Raw genomic sequence first — 18,833 nt, forward strand, 5'->3', positions numbered from 1 at the left:
TTGTAAAAATATAGAAGGGAGAAGACAGGTAAGCAATACAGTGGGGTTCACTAATGCATCTTCCCTTGCTAATATATTTTCTGGGTTACTGTTATTGTTACTCTGTTTTGATCAGAGGTTTAAGTGTAACTACTTCAGAGTTGTCTTTGTTTCCAAAGCAAGTATTACTGAAAAACATATGTTATTCAAGTTAAAAATGAAATAGTTTTTTTTTTGGTGAAAATTTGTGATTTGCTTCAAATCCAAGAATTGCCGCTTTTAATGTTGGTAACTGGATGGTGAACTAACTGAAAAGCAGATATTTTAGATGCAAAGACAATGTTGGCAAGGCTTGTGGTTCCCATATTTGGTTTTTGTTGTATAATTATATGTTTTTTTCCTTTTCCTCTACAATTCTGTTTGCTCACTAGCTTAAATTGTTCCACCCCAGCTGTTTATAAAGCAGAATTAATGGCAGCTGGATTGCTATTCTTATACAGTGCAATTTAATGTTAACCTTTGGAATTATAGGGTTTGATCTGATTTGAGATGTACGTATATACCTTAAACAGAACTCAACTGAAATCCCACACACCAAGCTGGATCTGAGAATGTGCTAATGTGAATTAATCTGCAAAGAGGCATTTGTATGAAATAGGTCCTCTGATACATTTTGCTATGAGAAAATGAAAAGCAATTAAATGTTTAGTAATTTCATGCAGCCTTTTCATATGTATTGTAATCTTCTAACATAATGATTTGAAAAAATGGTCAGTTCTAAGACTCTAAAAATGTATAACAAGCCAAAATAATGCTGAGTGCTTTTCTCTGAAAAATAAATTGGATGAAATATGGACAGTTAATATCTGTAGAGCAATGTCGACTTCGTGAAATTTTCTCATTTCAAATTTATGTTCGAGATTTAGAATTTTTCAGTACACCTGAATTTAAATGTTCTCCAAATAAAGTGTAGGCTTGAACTCCAATTAAAATCATGACAACTGAGGGGATCTAAGTATTTCTGAGCTGGTTTTGAGTAGCAAAGTCACAGGCAAAGGTAGCATCTTGAGAAATAAAGAGAAACAATGAAGAAAATAGCATGGAGAAGAGTCATTAGCACAGAAGGAACCGAAATAGTGAAAAATGGCTTTATTTTAAGTTTAAAATGTAGAATCTTTGAGATAAGAGTTGATAAAATTGAAGTCTGAGCTTTCAGTTGTACAAAGATAGACCCCAATTCCTTGCAGTGGAGATCTAGAGAATAAAAGGAGCTGTAAAATACTAGTTCTTCACTGGATAAGAAACAGATCAATATGGAATAAAGATGAGAATAAAGTCTTTTAATTAACAAAGATAAATATGGAATTGCTAAAACTGACCTGAAATGTCTAAACAGAAGCATGGAAAAAACAAAGCCTTGACTTGAAAATTCATCTCATCAATAAAATGGCCATTAAGGCATCAGTAAGTTTGCAGCGATAGTACCAGAGGATATAGTGCATCATCAAACCAAATTCTAGCTCTTTTAGGCAATCATGTATTATCATGCCTTCCATACACTTAGCAGCTGTACCTTTGGAAAAAATGTGATTGCACCCTGCCTTCCCTTCCACCCCGCCTTCTACAGGAACAGTGTCCCATCACTAGTACGATGTTAGAAACTTTTTAAAATTTTCGAGTCTGAAATCTAGCCATGGTCACTTTATACCCATTTCTTGTGCTGCTAGTGTCTCCTTCAGTGACAACGACTTTTTCTTTGGTGTTTACCTTTCTGTTTATGCATAGAAATCATGTTCTCTTTTGGCTTTCATTTTGCTTGATGTAAAGCACTTAGTCTTCTAGTCTTCTAGGATGTAAAGTTTTCATTCTCTGTATAACTTCAGTAGCCTTTTTCTGAAACTATTCTAGTTTAAATTCTTCTTTTTTGGAGTGGAGTGACCAAAATTTTATACTGATTTCCTTGTCAAATTTTTGTATAATTGTTGTTTTCCTGTCTCTATTATTAATACTTCATACAATACCTCTTCATATATGATTTACTTTTTTTCATAGCATGTAGCATTGATCGTTAATACTTACATTGTAGTCGATCACTAAAACCATGTATATATGCATCAGATGGCATATCCAATATTGAGGTCGGTATCCTATTTTGGACACCATCCAGGAGAAGCTGCTTAGAAAAACTATAGGAGAGCAATGAAAAATATATCCTTCTAATTTTCAGCAGCACGTGGTTTAGAGACTTTGCTCTGGTAGAGGCACCATCCACATCATTGTGCCTAATAACCTTTGTGAACCTTTGTTCTTGAAGTTGTTGTTTCTTAAACTCAGTTGTACTTTTGGCGTTCCTGGTATCACTTGGCTTACATATTCTGCAGTTTAATACCATGGGAAAAAAAGCCTGTACATAGTTGTACTTCCCATATAGTTTCATTTCATACCTGCTAATATTTGTCATGAGAAATACCGAACAATCTTACTCTCTATTTTCTCGTAGTAATTTTTTTTCTGTTTTAAACCTCAGCCACCAATCACTTACTTTCCAAGCAGAAGTCAGCTTAGTCTCCTCCCATCGAAAAGTTTTTTCATAATTGTAATCCTCCTCCCTTAGTTTTGAGATGGGTTGACCAGAACTATAAGGAGTTTTTAAAATGTGTGGGCAGGCAATGTATTCATAAAGCTTATTTCTTGATTTCTTTTGCTTTTCTGATGATTCTTCATTTGCCTTTTTGATTGTTTGATTACTGGGCCATACAGACTTAATGTTCCCAGCTACTGCCTACCTAATGTTCAAGATGATTTGGAACCAATCGTTATGTGTGTACTTGTAATTTTCGCCACGTTTTCCCCTAGCATAGTCAGGTCTTTCTGTTCCTCTGCAATTTCCAACTAATAGGCTTTCAACTTATACAAGATATTATTTTCTAGTTGTACTGAGAAAATGATCTTACTATTCCATCTGCATTAATATCATCAACGTGTGGTTTTTTGTTTGAAGAGGGATTAGGATACCACTGAAATGTGGGTGGTCAGGGTTTTGTGCATAGTATCCTTAGTACAGGAGAGAAGTGATACATTTCATTTACGTGGATGTCCAATGTGACAGGACAGCCTCTTTTCTATGTCTTCCCAGAGTGCTCTTCTTCCATTTCCTGCCCAGATTCTTTCATCTCTTTAAGGGTACGAGAGGCCCTAACCCAACATACCCCATTTTTCAACCCGTCCCATTCTCAGGGCCCATAGACTCTCACTTTACAAGTCCTGCAAGTCTGCACTGTCAGGTTTTGGGTGGAGTAGCATGTGATGCTGGCTGATAGGATGAGGGGTAAAGGGAGGTCATGGCCTACAGTCTTGCCTGTTCTGCATTGCTGTAGTCAGGTGATCGTTCAGCCTGCAGGACCCATAATCAGGAGAATGGGCACTTAGGGAGGGCAGTGGACAACAGAGGTTGTCCAGGCCAAATGGTCCAGAGCAGGGTTTGAGACTAATATTGGTGACAGAATGGTATTTGTATCAACTACTTTGTTCTATAATCCTTTAAGACTTACAGTATTTTTTGAGATTTTGTACACTGACTATATTGGCATTACTGTGGCATCCCTGTTTTCCATCCCTTTTCAGAAGGGTCTAAATTAGGAACTTTCTTTCTGAAGTCTTAAACCTGCATTTTTTTGTAAAGATGAACTGCTGCTCCAGCCCGACCCATCTGCTGTTTCACATCTGAGAGTAAATTTGGCATGTTTTGAATACCCACAGAAGTTTCAAATTATATGAGCTGTGTATCTGGGTGCCGAAGTATTATGTACTTTACCATACAAAGTCATAAAGTCAAACCTAAAAGCAGTGAGAGTTTTTAAAAGCTTCAATAGCTGGAATTAGGAGTAGGACAAATTAAAATGTGATGATTTTATAGTTAGTATGATTAAGCTCTGATGCATGGAATGTAGCAAATTCTGTATTAGTTGAGCTTCTTAAATTGAGGCCTTATAAATGGTGCTGTTCCTTTTTTTTTTTTGGCGATAAAATTTGTGAATATAAGCATCTTCCGTTTGTTACTTTCTTTTTAGAGGCAATTAATCAGAAAACAGTACTCAAATTGACACTCAGAGACAGAGTTTTTGTTAAAAGAATCTAATTTATTGGACTTTTTAGTATAGGGAGATGCTTATCTGGAGAATTGACACTCTGAAGCAGAATGGCCAGTTTCTGTCTGGGTACTGATGGTTGTTTCTGTTGCAGATGTGGCTTAGCTGGATTGTGTAAGACTTCACAAACTGTTGTTATGATGAATTTTTCTAATCCAGATGGCAAGTGGTCCTAGCATGCACATAGTCCTTTTGTATTCTCTTAAATGCTCAGGACTGAGGCTAGTACACTTGTTCCACCTGAAGAGGAGGAGGAAACAATTTCTATCAAAATTACTACATACCAGTAACTGTATTTTTGTTTTAGAGCTCTTATAACTTTGTTCATGACATTCAATTACTTATTTTTTTTCCTCAGGCATTTTAAAGCACTATTTCACTCACGTACCTGTGAATCTTGTGAGATTAGCTATCATTGTGAAACAGTTTTGAGAGCACTTCAAAGCATCCTTCTGTAAATGTAGATGATCAGGCTTGTTAGTGTTTTTTTTTTAACTTTTTGTATTAGTTCCCCTTCTTATATTTTGGCTTTCCCTCTTCCAGCAGCCAAAATCTCTGTCCCATAAGGTTCAGCCCCTTTAGTTTCCCCTCAAGGTCACAAACTGTAATGTGTTTTCCATGAAAAGATTAAATTTGCTATATGTTGCAAAGCTGGCCTAAGCCTCACAGTTTTTTTTTCTTCTTCTTCCCCCCTTTCTGGATTCCTGCTGCCAGCTCCTTGCATTTTGTTGTTGTGAAGGAGCTTGAACATGTAGCAAAAATCTTCCACTTCCTTAGCCTCTTGTACTCCAAGAGCCATCAGCGACATCTCCTTGCTACCTTCTTCCTGCTCCTCCAACTTTAAAACTATTGTACCAGAGGAGACGAATCTCATTGTTTCATTAGTTATGTCTAGATATTTGGATGAGAGGACAATATATGATTAACCGTGGAGGGACACAGAGACTATATCATACAAAATGGAAATTTCAGGTTGTTATGTATAATAATTTGTTAAAAAGTTGTAATACTTGGTAAGTGCATTTGCTAGAATGTGAAAGAACATGATACAGCTCATGCTATAGCTCGGAATTTCTTTAAGCTAATTGAAGATGTGTTCTCAAGGTGTTTGGTTTCTTTGTGTTCTGAATAATTGATAAGGTTTCATCAAATTGCTTCTGTGCAGTCAAGCTCCAGGTTAGAGTATAGAATAGACCATCCTAGTTTCACATTGCATTTCTGTGCTAGTACCAACTTCAGGAATTCCTGTCATGCTCAGGCCGGAGTTGGCAGTGAGCATCATCAGTTGTGTTGGCATGACTGTCTGTGGATCTGTGTTAGAAACAGGGTTATTTCATTTTGTAAACTATAGTTTATTGTTAGCAGAGATGAGGGGCAGCTTGCTGCAATTTGGGAGCTGGCATGAGTGGTCAGAGGTGCATGTAAAGTCCATAAGCTAGCACAGCTGCTGAAAATAATGTTATATGGAACTACTGCCTCACTTGTTGATCTTACCAGTTATTTTAACTGACTTGTTATCAGTTAAAATTACTTCTAAGAGCATCGTTTTTCTTTCTGTCTTTGAAGAACTAGATCAGTGCAAGTCACTTTGTATTGCATACAAAGAATTTTTGTTCTTTCTGTCCCTCCGTTTGCAGTCTAACATGAGTCAAGTGCTTCTTCATACCCTCTGTCTTGCTGTTACATGAAGTACAACTTTTTCCACTGTCTTTTCTTGTACCTCTTGTTATCAGACAGAAACTGTTCTCACTTGGACACATTCACAAACTAGTGCTATATCAGTCCTCTTCTGGTGACTTTTGTTTTTAATGCTGTTCTTTTCAAGTCGATTAGGATGTAACTCATCCACAAGGCCAAATAAGCAGGGTAAAAATTAAATTTAAGAAAATATTTAAAGGGAAAGAAAGACTGTAGTTTAATCAATGATTGGTGGTTATTTCAGGGGAATGTATTTGCACTTGCCATTTCCTGTTAGCCTAAGGAAAAGGTGTGATCTAGTCATATATTTAAAAAAATTTATGCAGACCCATTCATTGTCCTGCTTTTCCTCTTACGATTATACATTTAACTGCTATTTCAATCTATGCTGGTTCATAATTTTTACTTTGTTGTAAGAATAGAAAAAGGAATGGACCTTTTAGTGCATGAGTGTATTAATTCCTTTAATCCTTTGTTGTTTTTCTTCTCCATCTGCCAGACTGTAACAGGATAAAGGCTTTTAGAGATATGTTCTTTCGTACTCTCACCATGATAGATAGCAGTAGCCTGGTTGTAAGTATCTGTGTTGCAAAACGCAGTGGATGGGCTGCTGTACCACATGCTTTTCACTAATCCACTAGTTTTCACAAATTGCTGTGTTTTTCTTTGTGTTTCTGGATTCCTAAAACAAAGACACTTAGTAAAGTATCAGATGGATTTTAGTTTCAAATACTGTTCTGTGATAGGGTTTCTTAGATTTTCTTGAATATCTAGATATTTTCAGAGTTTTCTTTTATAGATTCAGCAACACAGGGGTTCTGGAAGAGAATATTTAAGATATGATAGTAAATAATCCTGTATTAAAAAAAAACAACCCACACAGCCCAACGCTCATGTAGCAAATTTCAGTGTTTTAGTTTGGCAGCTTACAGTGAATGTAATAGCATTTTGTTGGTCATGTAGTGTACTGTTTTGAAATTTATTTAGGTTCATTTAATATTTTTCAATATCTCTTTACTAGTATAATAAAGGCTTTTAGAAGTATGATGATTTCTTTATGCCTAACATTGCACTAGAAATCTCTTTGCTCAAATAACTGTGGATTTCTTTAGCCATGCTGATCAGTGCATTCTAGTTGCAATGGCTGTTCTCTTTTCAAGTCATGGATGCTTTTATTTCCAGCTCTTCAGAGCGCCATGGAAAACATTTGCCAAAATGTTGCTGCTACTTGCTTAAGCTATGTGATTCTTTCTTTATTGGTGTGCGTGTGTGTATGCAAGGCAGTTTTTAAAATTGATTTGCAGAAGGAGGTCTGCCTTCATAGTCTGAATGTCTGGAATAGAGTCAAGAAAGGATGAAAAGGGAAACTGCTCAGCACCATTACCAGGAAATTAAATACTTTGTGAACTGCAGTCTTTTTTTTTAGCAATGTCTTCCTTAATTTCCTAGATTATTAATTTGATTCTTCAGAGAACGAAGAGGTTTTTGTCAGTTGAAAATGTTTTCCTAATTGCAGTTGTTATCCAAATGGGTTGGGGAAATGGTTAGCTCAGTGAATTCTTATCTTCTGTAATCGTTTCTTAAGCACTGTTTTATTCTCAGCACCTTTTTTTCCCCTGCTCTTGTCTTTACCATTCCATCCCAGCCTCAGTCCATCCTGGGCTCAGTAGTGAGTTTTGTATAAGAATGTCAAAAACCATAAACAAAATTTTTGATTGGGTACTAATTTACTATTCTCTTTTCTACTAACACACAATTTGCAAGTGTTTTTTGCCCACTCTCCCTCTTTCTCTTTGTTATGTTTCTGACCACAAATAGGTAAGCAGCATTTACTTCTAAAATGGGACATCTGGTGATAATTAATCTTATCTAGAATCTGCTTCTCAGTGGAATCTAATTAGATTTGTCTTCAGGCAGTTTGTTCCTCTTCCTTCAATTTGTAATGTTACCGTTTCAAAATTTGTTTGTGTGTATGTTCTCCGGTTGTATGTCTCAATCTCCCACAATCATATATGGCAATCTCTTCTATTTAAACATATACTGGACAGTTTATCTTCTTTTTGGACTGATTTAGAAAGAAAAGTGAAAATGTATTTGTTACTCAAAACAGATAAGACTGCCATTGATAATTTTTTCCTTTGTTTCCTTTCACCAGTTTTGTTTTATGAAAGATGAAGTCTGCTGAGGGATGCATCCTGTTTTGAGAAATACATGAAAGACCATTAAGCAGAATTCATACTGTGTAACTGTTTCATTAGTTTCAAAATGCCAGTTGTACTCGCACTAATGATGTCATTAATTTCACTAGCCTTAGAATTAGCTGAGCTGTTTGTAGTCTGATAGGTTTTTCACTAATTCACAGATTAAAAATGTAAAAATTACAAAAATAGTATGGTCATACATGACTACTGGTGAAACCTAGTAGTTGTACTCGCACATTCATGCTGCTTCAACAGAACATACTCACACAGGAGGAGCGTTCTTAAGTGTTTTGATATGTTGTGCAGTAATAGCAATGGATACTGCTGAATTTAGTCAGGGGTTAATGTAGAGTCCACTGTTTGACACAGATTACTGCATTAGGTATAAGCTTTCAGTTTGGACAGGAAAGATTTCTGTGACTCTTAAGGTATGAGCTGGGGTGAACCACCTCAGTTGCACCTGCCTGGGTAAACAGATGATTTTAAAAGTTGCTCAGAAAGACAGGAACTGTCCTTATTCCAGTGGGTGCTATCTGTGAACATTCACAGAGAGCAACTTTCCTGTCTTCACATTTAGTTGACCATTTTAGCAAACGCCATCCTAGCTTGTTTATACTGTGCTTGTAAAAGCTCACTTAAAAACCTTGGAAGCTAATCTCTGTTTGCCAGATTTCCAGTTTTCCTTGGGAGAACCTCCCCAGTTTTCTTCTCAGCCAGTAAAAAAAAGCCCCTATAGTAAATTGAAAATTGTGAGGGAAGGAGATTTCATATAAAAGTAGGTCACTTTTAATACTGAATGAAGAAGCTGGAGTCTTAGCCTGTTGCAGTGATGAACCCTGCTACATGCTTTGGATCCAGATTGCTGTATGCTGTGTTATGTCTTGACATTTCTACGAGCTTGTAAACAGTCTGTTGTGAGTACTGGTGACAGTCAGAGCCCTGTTGCTAAAGAATAGTGTTGACTCCATAGGAATAAGCAGAGAGGCAGACATCTTCTGTTGACACCTTATCTTTTATTGCAGTAAGGAGGCTGTATAATATTGTCAATGCTCTTCTCTACTTTGTGTGAGTGGTTGTTAGCATGAGATTATAAGAATATGAAATTTATGGCTGTTCTTTTGCTTAACGTGATGTATATAGTCTTTCAAACAAGGGATCAAAGGGATATAAAAGTATTTCAGATTTCAAGCACAGCAACTTACCCAAGGGAAGAAACAAATACAATCTAAAATGTAATATATATTACAAAGCTGCCAATAAGCAATCATACAAGTACTAACAGATATCTTTTTAAGCTTACTGTGATGAAGAAAGATGCTGAAATGAACTAGAAGAAAATTTACTCTGAATTAAACACTGTTATATTCTAAAGTGAAAAAGCTTCAGAAGACAGGGAGGAATTTTCCCCACATTGAATGTTGCAGTGAAAGGAATCCAAAATTTCAGGCACATAATCACAGGTTTTCATAATGTAGTGAGTTTATGTACATCTGCTTAGCACCAGTCACTGACTCTGTACCTACTCTTAGGTTTAAGCTTCAAGTACGCCATTTGGCATAAACTATATATGCACATGTTGAGCTGCTGTAGCTTCACTGACATCTGGTGACTTTTTAAGGAGAAAGAGTATGATTATGGGGAAAAGAGAAAGCCATTAGATTTAATTATTGCAGCACCAATTCTAGTCATGTAACATCCAAGCGAGGTAGTTTCTTTCCTCAGAACAAAAGTTCTTGCATTTTGTACCATGTGATTTAAAAAGTTGGACTTCACAGTAACAAGCCTTTAAAACAAAAAAGCAGTGAAAGTAAGATTTTTAAAAGTGTGGAGGAAGATTCCAACAGAAGCTGAGTGAGATGATTTCTAGGATGGTTTCTAGATGCTATCTAAGAATTTCCTGTAGAAAGAACAAATAGTTTGTCAATGTAAATATTTTCCAGTTAAGACAGTAAAGAGCTAAGATAGTCTTGCTTTTAATTAAGCTCTGTCTACTAATACTGACATGTGGCATATGTATACTTTAGCAACAGAACTGATGACTCATGTTTATACAGTAACTTAATGCTGAATATATTTGACTCGAGACTGGAAAACTCATAACTTCAATGATTTTAATACATAATTTTACAGGGGCATGGCAAGTGACCAACTTGTGTTGAAATTGTGGTCATGTTACTGGTTTGCAAATCCATCTCCTTGGAATTCTGTACCTACCAATGCTTGAAATTCAGATGCCATCACTATGATCAGCAATGTACTAAAATTAAAGAAGTAAACTAATAATATGTATTTTCTGTTTTGTTTAGGGTGCAAAATTTGGACGTCCAATGGGATTAAATCAGGCTCCTCCCCCGCGTTCTTCTGTTCGAAGATCATTCGGAAGATCTAAGCGATTTAGTATTACTCGTTCTCTAGATGACCTTGAGGTAATTAAGTTTTAAGTGAAACTTAGAAGTGAGTCCTAGAGAGGAGCTTACAGTAGTTAATGCAGATCATTAATGAAAGTAAGTAATATCTGTAGTGTAATAAAGTTACTAATTATCATATGACATTTATGTGAGAGGAATATAGATTACAGGTATCACCTGACTTTTTCAGTGTTTCTTTAATAGTTTACCCTCATGGCAGGAGTGGCCATTCTTTCTGTGGGGCATTTTGACTTTATTTTACCCGTCACAGTGGTCATGTAAGGCAAAAGGATACAGTTTTGCTGATCAAAATGTTCATCATATCTTAGAAATCATTGTATCATGGTATCATATAAAAAATCAAATGCTTGTATTCTTTTTTTTTTATTCAGCTGATGATCATTGCATTGAGAAAATTTTGGGGGGGTTAAATTTTTTGAGGGCTCCTTAGATAAGTTCCTATGGAATGTAGTGTTCTGAGTATGGAAAAGTTTTTTAAAAATACTTAAACAGGTTTTTGCTCCTTATAAATCAGTGGTTGAGAAAATTGAATTCCTAATCAACTTGGTGTTGTCATTGGTTATAGTGATTTTGGATCTTTCTGAATAAAATATAATAATGCTATTTCACATCTGGTGTAACATCAGCTGATGCCTGGGCCTCAGTGGCCAAACTTTATTGATTTTGGTGAAAACAAGGAATGAAAAGCCATCTGAATTAAAAAAGCTGCTCCTTCTGCTCAGCCGAGAGCTTCCCTCAACGAGGTGTAGGAGGATGGCTTCATTATATCTTCTCTTTTAGTCTGCTTCTTTGGGAAAACATGACCCATAGTGATGTGAAGGTGAAGGGAGAGATTTTTCCCTTAACCCTTTATCATGCTTATCTGGAAGAAAGTTTGTGGTTGGGGAGAAACAAAAATATGTGCAGAGCTCTTGGCACAGGAACTATGTAATATATTATAATGCTCTTCAGCATGGGAGGGAATGTGGCACACTGATTCCTCTAAATGGGAAGGAGGTGTTTAAAAAGTGTTTCAGATGGGAGGAGGAAAGAAAGAGATATTCTGAGTTTCCTGCTGTGGGAAAATGTAGGAAGAACGACGTTTCACTGACTCTAAAGGAGAGGGGAGCTCAGTGCACTGGATTTTAGGGAACAGAACATATGGAAGGAGCTTCTGGTGTGCTTAGGGAATGCAGGTAGGAAATGAAATTACTTAGTTCTCAGATGTTTTAAAGGACATTTTTCATGGTGGTTTATTTCTTTCTTGTTGTCTAAAGCTTTTAAGTGTCTTGCTTTTCTTTTTCTAGTCATGGAAAATACTTTTTCATTTCTTTGCACTCATAGCTTTAAGTGCATAACTTGAACACACAGAGCCAGATTCTCTGGATAAAGCTGTTTGGGAACCGTCTAGCTACATCTTTCTTCATCAGAAAATGGTGATTCTTCTAAATTAAAAGAGCTGCCTCTATATATTACCAGTTTTGACAGAATTTCTGGTCACAGTAAGAGAGAATCCTCTCAGAATATCTAAGAGCCTAGTGCTAGTAAATCACGTGCAATAGGAAAAACATGGTTCACACCATGTTCTTCAAGATTGAAAGTTCATATAGATTTATGTGTACATCTCCTATTTTGACAGAGTGTTTTAAACACTAAAGATATAATTTAATTTCTGTTGTTGGAGTTGTTTTACATTGCATAATTATTCATTAAAATAGGGACTTAGTACTTTCTGTTAATTTCAGAAAGATGTCATAGTTACTGGCCTAAAAAGTCAATTTTTCTCTCATTATGTCTTAGTTAACATTCATTAGTGTATATAAATTTAGTAGCACCAACAGGAGGGATTGAGAGGCTGTCTGGGTAACCCAATGCCCTAATTGTTAAAGCTGTTAGTTTGGATGGGGAAACTTATATTCTAGGTCACTACATGAATTGGACGAAGAAACAATCTGTATGAAAATCTGTGTTTGGATGAACGCCCTTACTACATGTAGCTATATGGGTGTGGACTGGTCTCTGTCAATTGCTTCTTTTCACTTTGAAATATCTTTTTTTCCCTCTGCATGCCATAAGAGAATGATGTCCTAGCCCCCAGGAGAAATACCAACCTAGAGAAGAGTTTAAAAAACTTCATGAGTCAAAATAAAATAGTTTTGACGTGTTTTGATTTTGGTTCTAACTTTAACATTGCTACTGCAGCACTTTTCCCAAGTGCTGTTACACTAAGTGTAGTAGAACACAATGTTGCTAGTACACATTTAGATTATTTCAGGCCATCTATTTAGAGTTGCTGGAAGAGGAAATAACAATACCAGGAAATTCTTAGAGACTCCACCTTTGGAATAATGATCATGAACATATTATATAGGCTGCTTGGTTGCTTTTGTGTTCTTTCCAGTTATCTCAGCAGAATGGATAAGGTACTAACCCAAACCTGAGGTTTGAAAATGAATATGCTTCTCTGAGCTTGTGGATTTGATTCCTGCGGGCATCATACTTAGTCTTCGAAATTGAGCAGTATAAGTAGGTTTCATGCAGTTTGTTTTATGGGTGGATGCTGGAAACTGTTCATTTACTTATGGGTCTGAAGAAGGCTGTATCTGGGTGTTTTGGGAAAGTATGAACTTGTTCCTCTTGTCTTTGCAGCTGAAGTGTGTGAAATACCAGCCATCAGTTTTGCTATCTTCTGCCATAAGGTGGCATGATTTCTTTGCAGTTTGTTTTGTTTTTTGTTTTTAAAAATCTATCCAAGAATAAAACATTTTAATACATATATTATTTTAATAAATAGAAACAATGATTGCAAGAGAATATGTCACTCTTTATTTTAAATTGTTAGATTATGGCTGGCTATACATCACAGACAATATTCTTCCATAATTAGAATTAGCTGTAACGACACAGTTGCCCCTCCTTAGAGCATTTTCCTCTCACCTGCAGAAGCTGTATTATACATAGAAGAGAACGGACAGGTTTGTAGGGTTAACCTGTAGGTGCTGTTTTTACTAATAAGAACCAGTATACAAGATTATTTTAAATCTATAGGGATCAAAAAAGGATGAGAGTGCAAAATTAATGGATGCAGTTATGCTACATCTGTGGTATACAAAATGTCTCAGAAAATACACAATTTTATTTCTGCACTGTGGAAATTATGCTTGTTCACACTAGAGATGAATATGATTATCTTGCACATTGGAACTGAATTCAGAAAATTAGTATGTGTAATATATGCCTTAATTTTGTTGTTTGCACAAGAAATGTATTTAGAACTTCATTCAATTACAATAAATCTGGTTTTATTAAGAAAATATTCCTATTTTATATGCAGTAATGAATTTTGCTATGTGAATAATTTGTCATTATGAAATAGTGTCCAGTAACAACCATGTTAAAATTCTGTGATTTCCACCAGTTTTGCTTTATAGCATGTTTGCTGGTTCATATTTGCAAGGTGTTTCTTAAGCTAAATGGAATTGCTGTGATTTAGCATTATTTAATATTTGGGCTAATGATAGAGCATGATCCTACATTTCTTCCTACTTTTCTTCCCTATAGGTAAGTGCCACTACTCTCATCCTCTTGCGTGATTCTTTCCTGGCAATGACATCTTTTATAGATTTATAAACACGTTAAAGGTGACTCTGTGAGACTGCAGAGACTAGAACAACAGTTTTGGAACCAGAGTCCGTAACACTTTCAACCATAGCTCATTCCATTTATATTTTAATTTTTCTTGAGGTCTGTAAAAATGGGGGACCCTTGCAGTATTCCCCTGAAGTCAACAGATTTAGGTTCCTCCTTGCCAAGAAGAACATTCAAAGCTGTTGGGTTTCCTGAAAATTATTACGGCACTTGTTCTTTTGGTATTTCTCTGTTAAAAATAGGGTGGAATAGTATCATGAAAGACAAAATATCGTAGGCAAACAGGTGTCAAGCTTTTTGAGTATTGTTAAATAATCTTTTAATGTAGAGATCTTTTTAAAATTCAGGACTATTTAATTATTTTAACTAAGTATCAGGATAAAAGATGGCTGTTGCTGCTTCTTTTCTTGTCCTCATCCTGATTTGGAAGCCTTATAATACCCTATATGAAAAAGAACATTTGTTCGATCAAAGTTCTAGAGTTTAGTAAAGTTTTCAGGGTTGGAATGTATCATATACTCCTTTTAAAAATCAGTGTGAGGAATTTTGTTAGAATGTTCTATCTTAATTATAACCATTAATAATGTAGTATTACTAGCTGTTATTTTAGATAATAATGCTTGATTTTTTGATGTTTTGTTAATTCCACTGAAGCAACTTTTTTGCATTTCATCTGCTAATTGAAAGCATACAACACACCTCTTTGGTATGAGGTTTTTATACTAATGAATGACATGTCGCTGCTGGATATTAGCTTTGGCATCTGTGGGTGGCAAAACCCCCTAAATGCTCATTTGACTTAATAATGAGTTTTTAAGTGGGTACCTGTCTTTGTTTGACTGATTTAAATAATCAGCCAAGGCTTACACAGGGAGATAATAGCTTATGTTAGACCAACTAGTATACTAGGAAAATCAGACAAGAAGGGCTAAACATGCCCCAAACTCTTCCCACCCTGTCAGCTGAACTAAGAGAAAATATTCACTTTCCCTGCAGAGCTTCTCTGATGTTCACCATGGCCACAACGCCACCAATGTGGCGAGTATAATTACAAGATTTAAATCAAGAGGCCTCTTCATTCTCAGCTTATAATTGTGAATTTGAAAATTGAAAAGAATGTATATTTTTGTCTTAGGTTTCACCAGTTTTTTTAATGTATGATAATTTGCCATGGGCTGCCAATATACACAGGTTCCACTTAGTACTACCTTGAAGTATTGCATCTTTTTGCATGTATTTTGTCCTAATTTTTATCTAAGGTGTAATTGACCAATTGGCAGTTTTGCTGTCTGCTTTCATGAAGGTGGAGAAAAGGCCAGTTGGGAAATAAAACTACATGCAAGAATAAAACATTTTTTTTTTTTGTATGTAAAAGGTAGTTCTGTATTTTTAGCATGCTCAGAATAGAGTTGTTAAAGGGCTACTCCTGTCTCATACATGGGAAGTCTGAATGCTGACACAGTGTAGCCCCTAACACCTCTGTTTTGGAAGCCTGATGGATCTGTGATCGCAGCCTACATTTTTTGTTTCGCTTTTCCCTTTGCTAGAACCTGTCTGTTGTTCCTCGGTGGAGTAGCAATGACAGATCCTGTTTCTTGGAGTGTGCCACCAGGGGTCAGCTTTTAGATCAGTGTGCTTAGGGATTTTAGAGTCTCTTGCTATAGTAGCTCAAACCCTCTTGCTGAACTGTAATATATAGGTTTAAATAGTGTAAGTTAGTCATGACATTAAACATTGATTTCTTTACCTTGAATTACTGTAACATATGCAGCCATGGAGCTGATCAGTAAGGCTTTGAAAGCATCCAGTGGTTTCTGCGAGGCATTCTGCTCTGTTCAGACCTTTGACTGTTACAGTCCTGGCTGGAGTTGTTTACCTGCTGTGTTGCATAGTGGCTGCACAGCTGTGCTGGTAAATGAAACAGTGCCAGAACACAGGGGCAGGTAGGGGATTGCAGGGTTTGTACTGTCACATTGTTAGAATTGTCATTTATTTGGCTTCGTCCTGGGCCAACTAGTGTATTTTCTCAAATGATTTTGCACATGGTTTAGAAGTTAGCCCTAATAGTTAGCATCACGGTGCCCAGCAGGCAGTTTGGCTGCAACCAACTTGATTGATAGGAGGATTGGGAGAGCTTGGTGGTGTGACTGGCCAGAAAGCACCAGCTGTCTTTGGAACTACACAGTAGCCTATGGTACTATTTATTTGACTAGTACAGATATAGCCAGTATGTCTGTAGGTTACCATAATCTCATTCTGGATGATGCTTATGGTATCTCTTAGATGTTTTTTTGGCTGTCATTGTTCTTAGTATGTCTTAAAAGAGCATCATGTTTTCACATTTGGTTCTCTATAGCCTGCTCTATAAAGAATTTCAAACTCTCTTCAGTGTACTCTAGACAATCTTCTTCAGGCTTTTACTTTGGCATGTGTGATCGTATCAGGTGCTTTTGGTACATCCATTGTTACCCCCTAAAGAAGGAAAACATCATGCTAGCAGTATACATTTATTTTTTCTACAGATTGTGCACTACACATTTACACGGTGACATAAAGTTATGGTGCCTCATCAGCACTCTTTAGTGGCGTATGTAGGATTTCACTGCAGATCCAATATATGCTCTGAGTTTTCCTTACATTTATGGACTTAATTATGGAACTTTCTTACGCTCTTCACACTGCTTTGTAAAGTATCTGACAAAGCTGGGTTGGTCAACAGATGAGTACAGTTGTGTGTAACCTCTTTATTGTGAATTGGAGATACTTCTTTGTAGGCACAATCCAGAATGTTAAACTATGTGATTTTTTTTTTTCTAGACACTGAGAATAATGGGTTTTCTGTTACTGCAGTTGGTAAAATGACCATACTGCAGTAATTTTACTGTTTACTGTTTCCTCCTTCTTTGGGGTTATTTTCTTTATTTTGGATTCTGGAGAAATTTGCCATGTAAATTTGCATGTAAAAAGCAGAGTAGTCACAGAATGTGCTGAGAGCTGGATCTCATCTCTGCTTTCTTTGTGAGGTGCATATGGCAGTGCTCACTGAGGCAGCGCTCATACCGTACTTTGGTGCCTGAGAAGAAACCAACAATGTTGCCTAGGATGGATTCCACAGGGAATTCAGTCCCCATATGTGCAAAGACAGTTGGCACTGTATGGAGAAATTTCTCCCTGAGGAAGTAATCAGTACATTGTCCGACCCTGCCACTCAAGTGCTGTCCAAGCCTTATTGCCTCAGGGCTTGGCTCTCCAACACAAGCCAGTTTCTGCCACAGAACCAGAGGCACAGTATGTGCTTTCAGGGACTACATATGAACTTGTATTCTACATAAATCCTCAGGCAGCAGGCCTTACTTCTTGTCAGTAGCCAGTACCCCCATTCTTGAGATGTGTGATTAAATGGACGCAAGTGAATCTATAAACTGTCAACATCTCTGATGCAGTCATGTTTGTGGAACTACAAGTATCAGCCAGGGTGAACAAGTTAAAGTAACCACCTGAAGCTACGGAGGGGTCATATCCCTTAGTTCAGCAATATAAGGTATCAGACTTTGGTTTTGGCTCCATTCTTTTGGTACTGGTTTCCCTGAGTAGTGACAAAAGAGTTGTCACAGAACTAGGACTCTTGGTAGGTGGGCAACCTCTCAGGGGTGTCTTTCTCTGTAACCTTTGGTACCTACCATTTTTTTTAAATCTAAAATTTTGAATTCTCTTTGAACTGAAACTGTTCACTCTTCTGGGTCTTATTCATGAGGCACTTGACATTAAGGCAGAATAATTAGCTTATTACACTGGAGTCTGTTATTGAAACCCAGAATTATTTGCCACTTAAGGTTGGCCCTTGCTTCAGTTCCTTATGTTACACTTGTTGATTCAAGAGCATCTTTAAGGCTCCTCCCATGAAGGTGAGCAGTAAGGTGAAGTTACTCAGGGTAATAAGGGCAAGAGCAGTCTCTGAAGATGAGGGCAGGCTGCTTTTATAAGACTGAGTGACTGGACAACAAAATGGCCAATGAAAATGTATGCAGATAAATGTAAAGCAATGCAAACGAGGCAAAATAGCCCTTGCTTCATATATCAAATGATATGTATGTCTCTGAGCTGACTGTTTCTTCTCAGAAGTGAGGTCTTTGAGTTAACAAGGGAGAGTTGCATGAAAACATCAGCTCAGTACAGTAGCAATGAAACAAAATCCTGCATTATGAATTATTAGGGAAGGAATAGAGGAAAAAAAACCCACATAATGATTCCAGTGTATACATCTGTAATTTTTCCACACCTGGTCTCTATTTCAAAAATGTTGCGATATATTAGAAGTAGAAAAGATTCAGAAAGGCACAAGAAGGTACAAAAATCATGAGTGGCATAGAAGAAGTAGTTGGGATTGACTGCTCACTGTCTCCTTAGGGACAATAAGTCGGCACCATTAATTAAAGGTAGCTGGAGCCAGGAGCAAAATGATTGTTCATGCAGGAGGTGAGTTGGTTTGTGGGACGCCTCACCACTGAGTGCTGCGGATGCAAGAAATTTGCATGTCCTGGGGGGAAAGTGGACAAGTATTTGGAATAGAGAGCCACTGGGGATTACTAAGGAGACAAGCCATGCCAGGTTCAGGAAATCTCCTGAACTAAAAAAAAACCTGGAGTCTGGGAGAATGTAATCAGGGAAATGTCCAGTACATCGCCCTGTGCTACTCGTTGGTAAACATCCATGTGTGGGCCACTACTGGAAACATAATACTGGGTTTGGTA

General features: G+C 36.8%; 1 protein-coding gene across 4 annotated transcripts in view; it reads left to right on the forward strand.

Annotated features, from left to right (window-relative positions):
• RGS12 (regulator of G protein signaling 12) overlaps positions 1–18,833 on the forward strand; it is an 89,921-nt gene that overhangs the window by 14,540 nt on the left and 56,548 nt on the right. For all 4 annotated transcript variants that reach the window (XM_064449038.1, XM_064449039.1, XM_064449041.1 and 1 more), the window contains one exon: positions 10,333–10,452. In XM_064449038.1, the coding sequence (XP_064305108.1) occupies positions 10,333–10,452 (120 nt within the window). The remainder of the gene's footprint in view (positions 1–10,332; positions 10,453–18,833) is intronic.

This window comes from Phalacrocorax carbo, chromosome 4, assembly GCF_963921805.1.
Source record: "Phalacrocorax carbo chromosome 4, bPhaCar2.1, whole genome shotgun sequence".
In the NCBI taxonomy this organism is placed as follows: domain Eukaryota; kingdom Metazoa; phylum Chordata; class Aves; order Suliformes; family Phalacrocoracidae; genus Phalacrocorax; species Phalacrocorax carbo.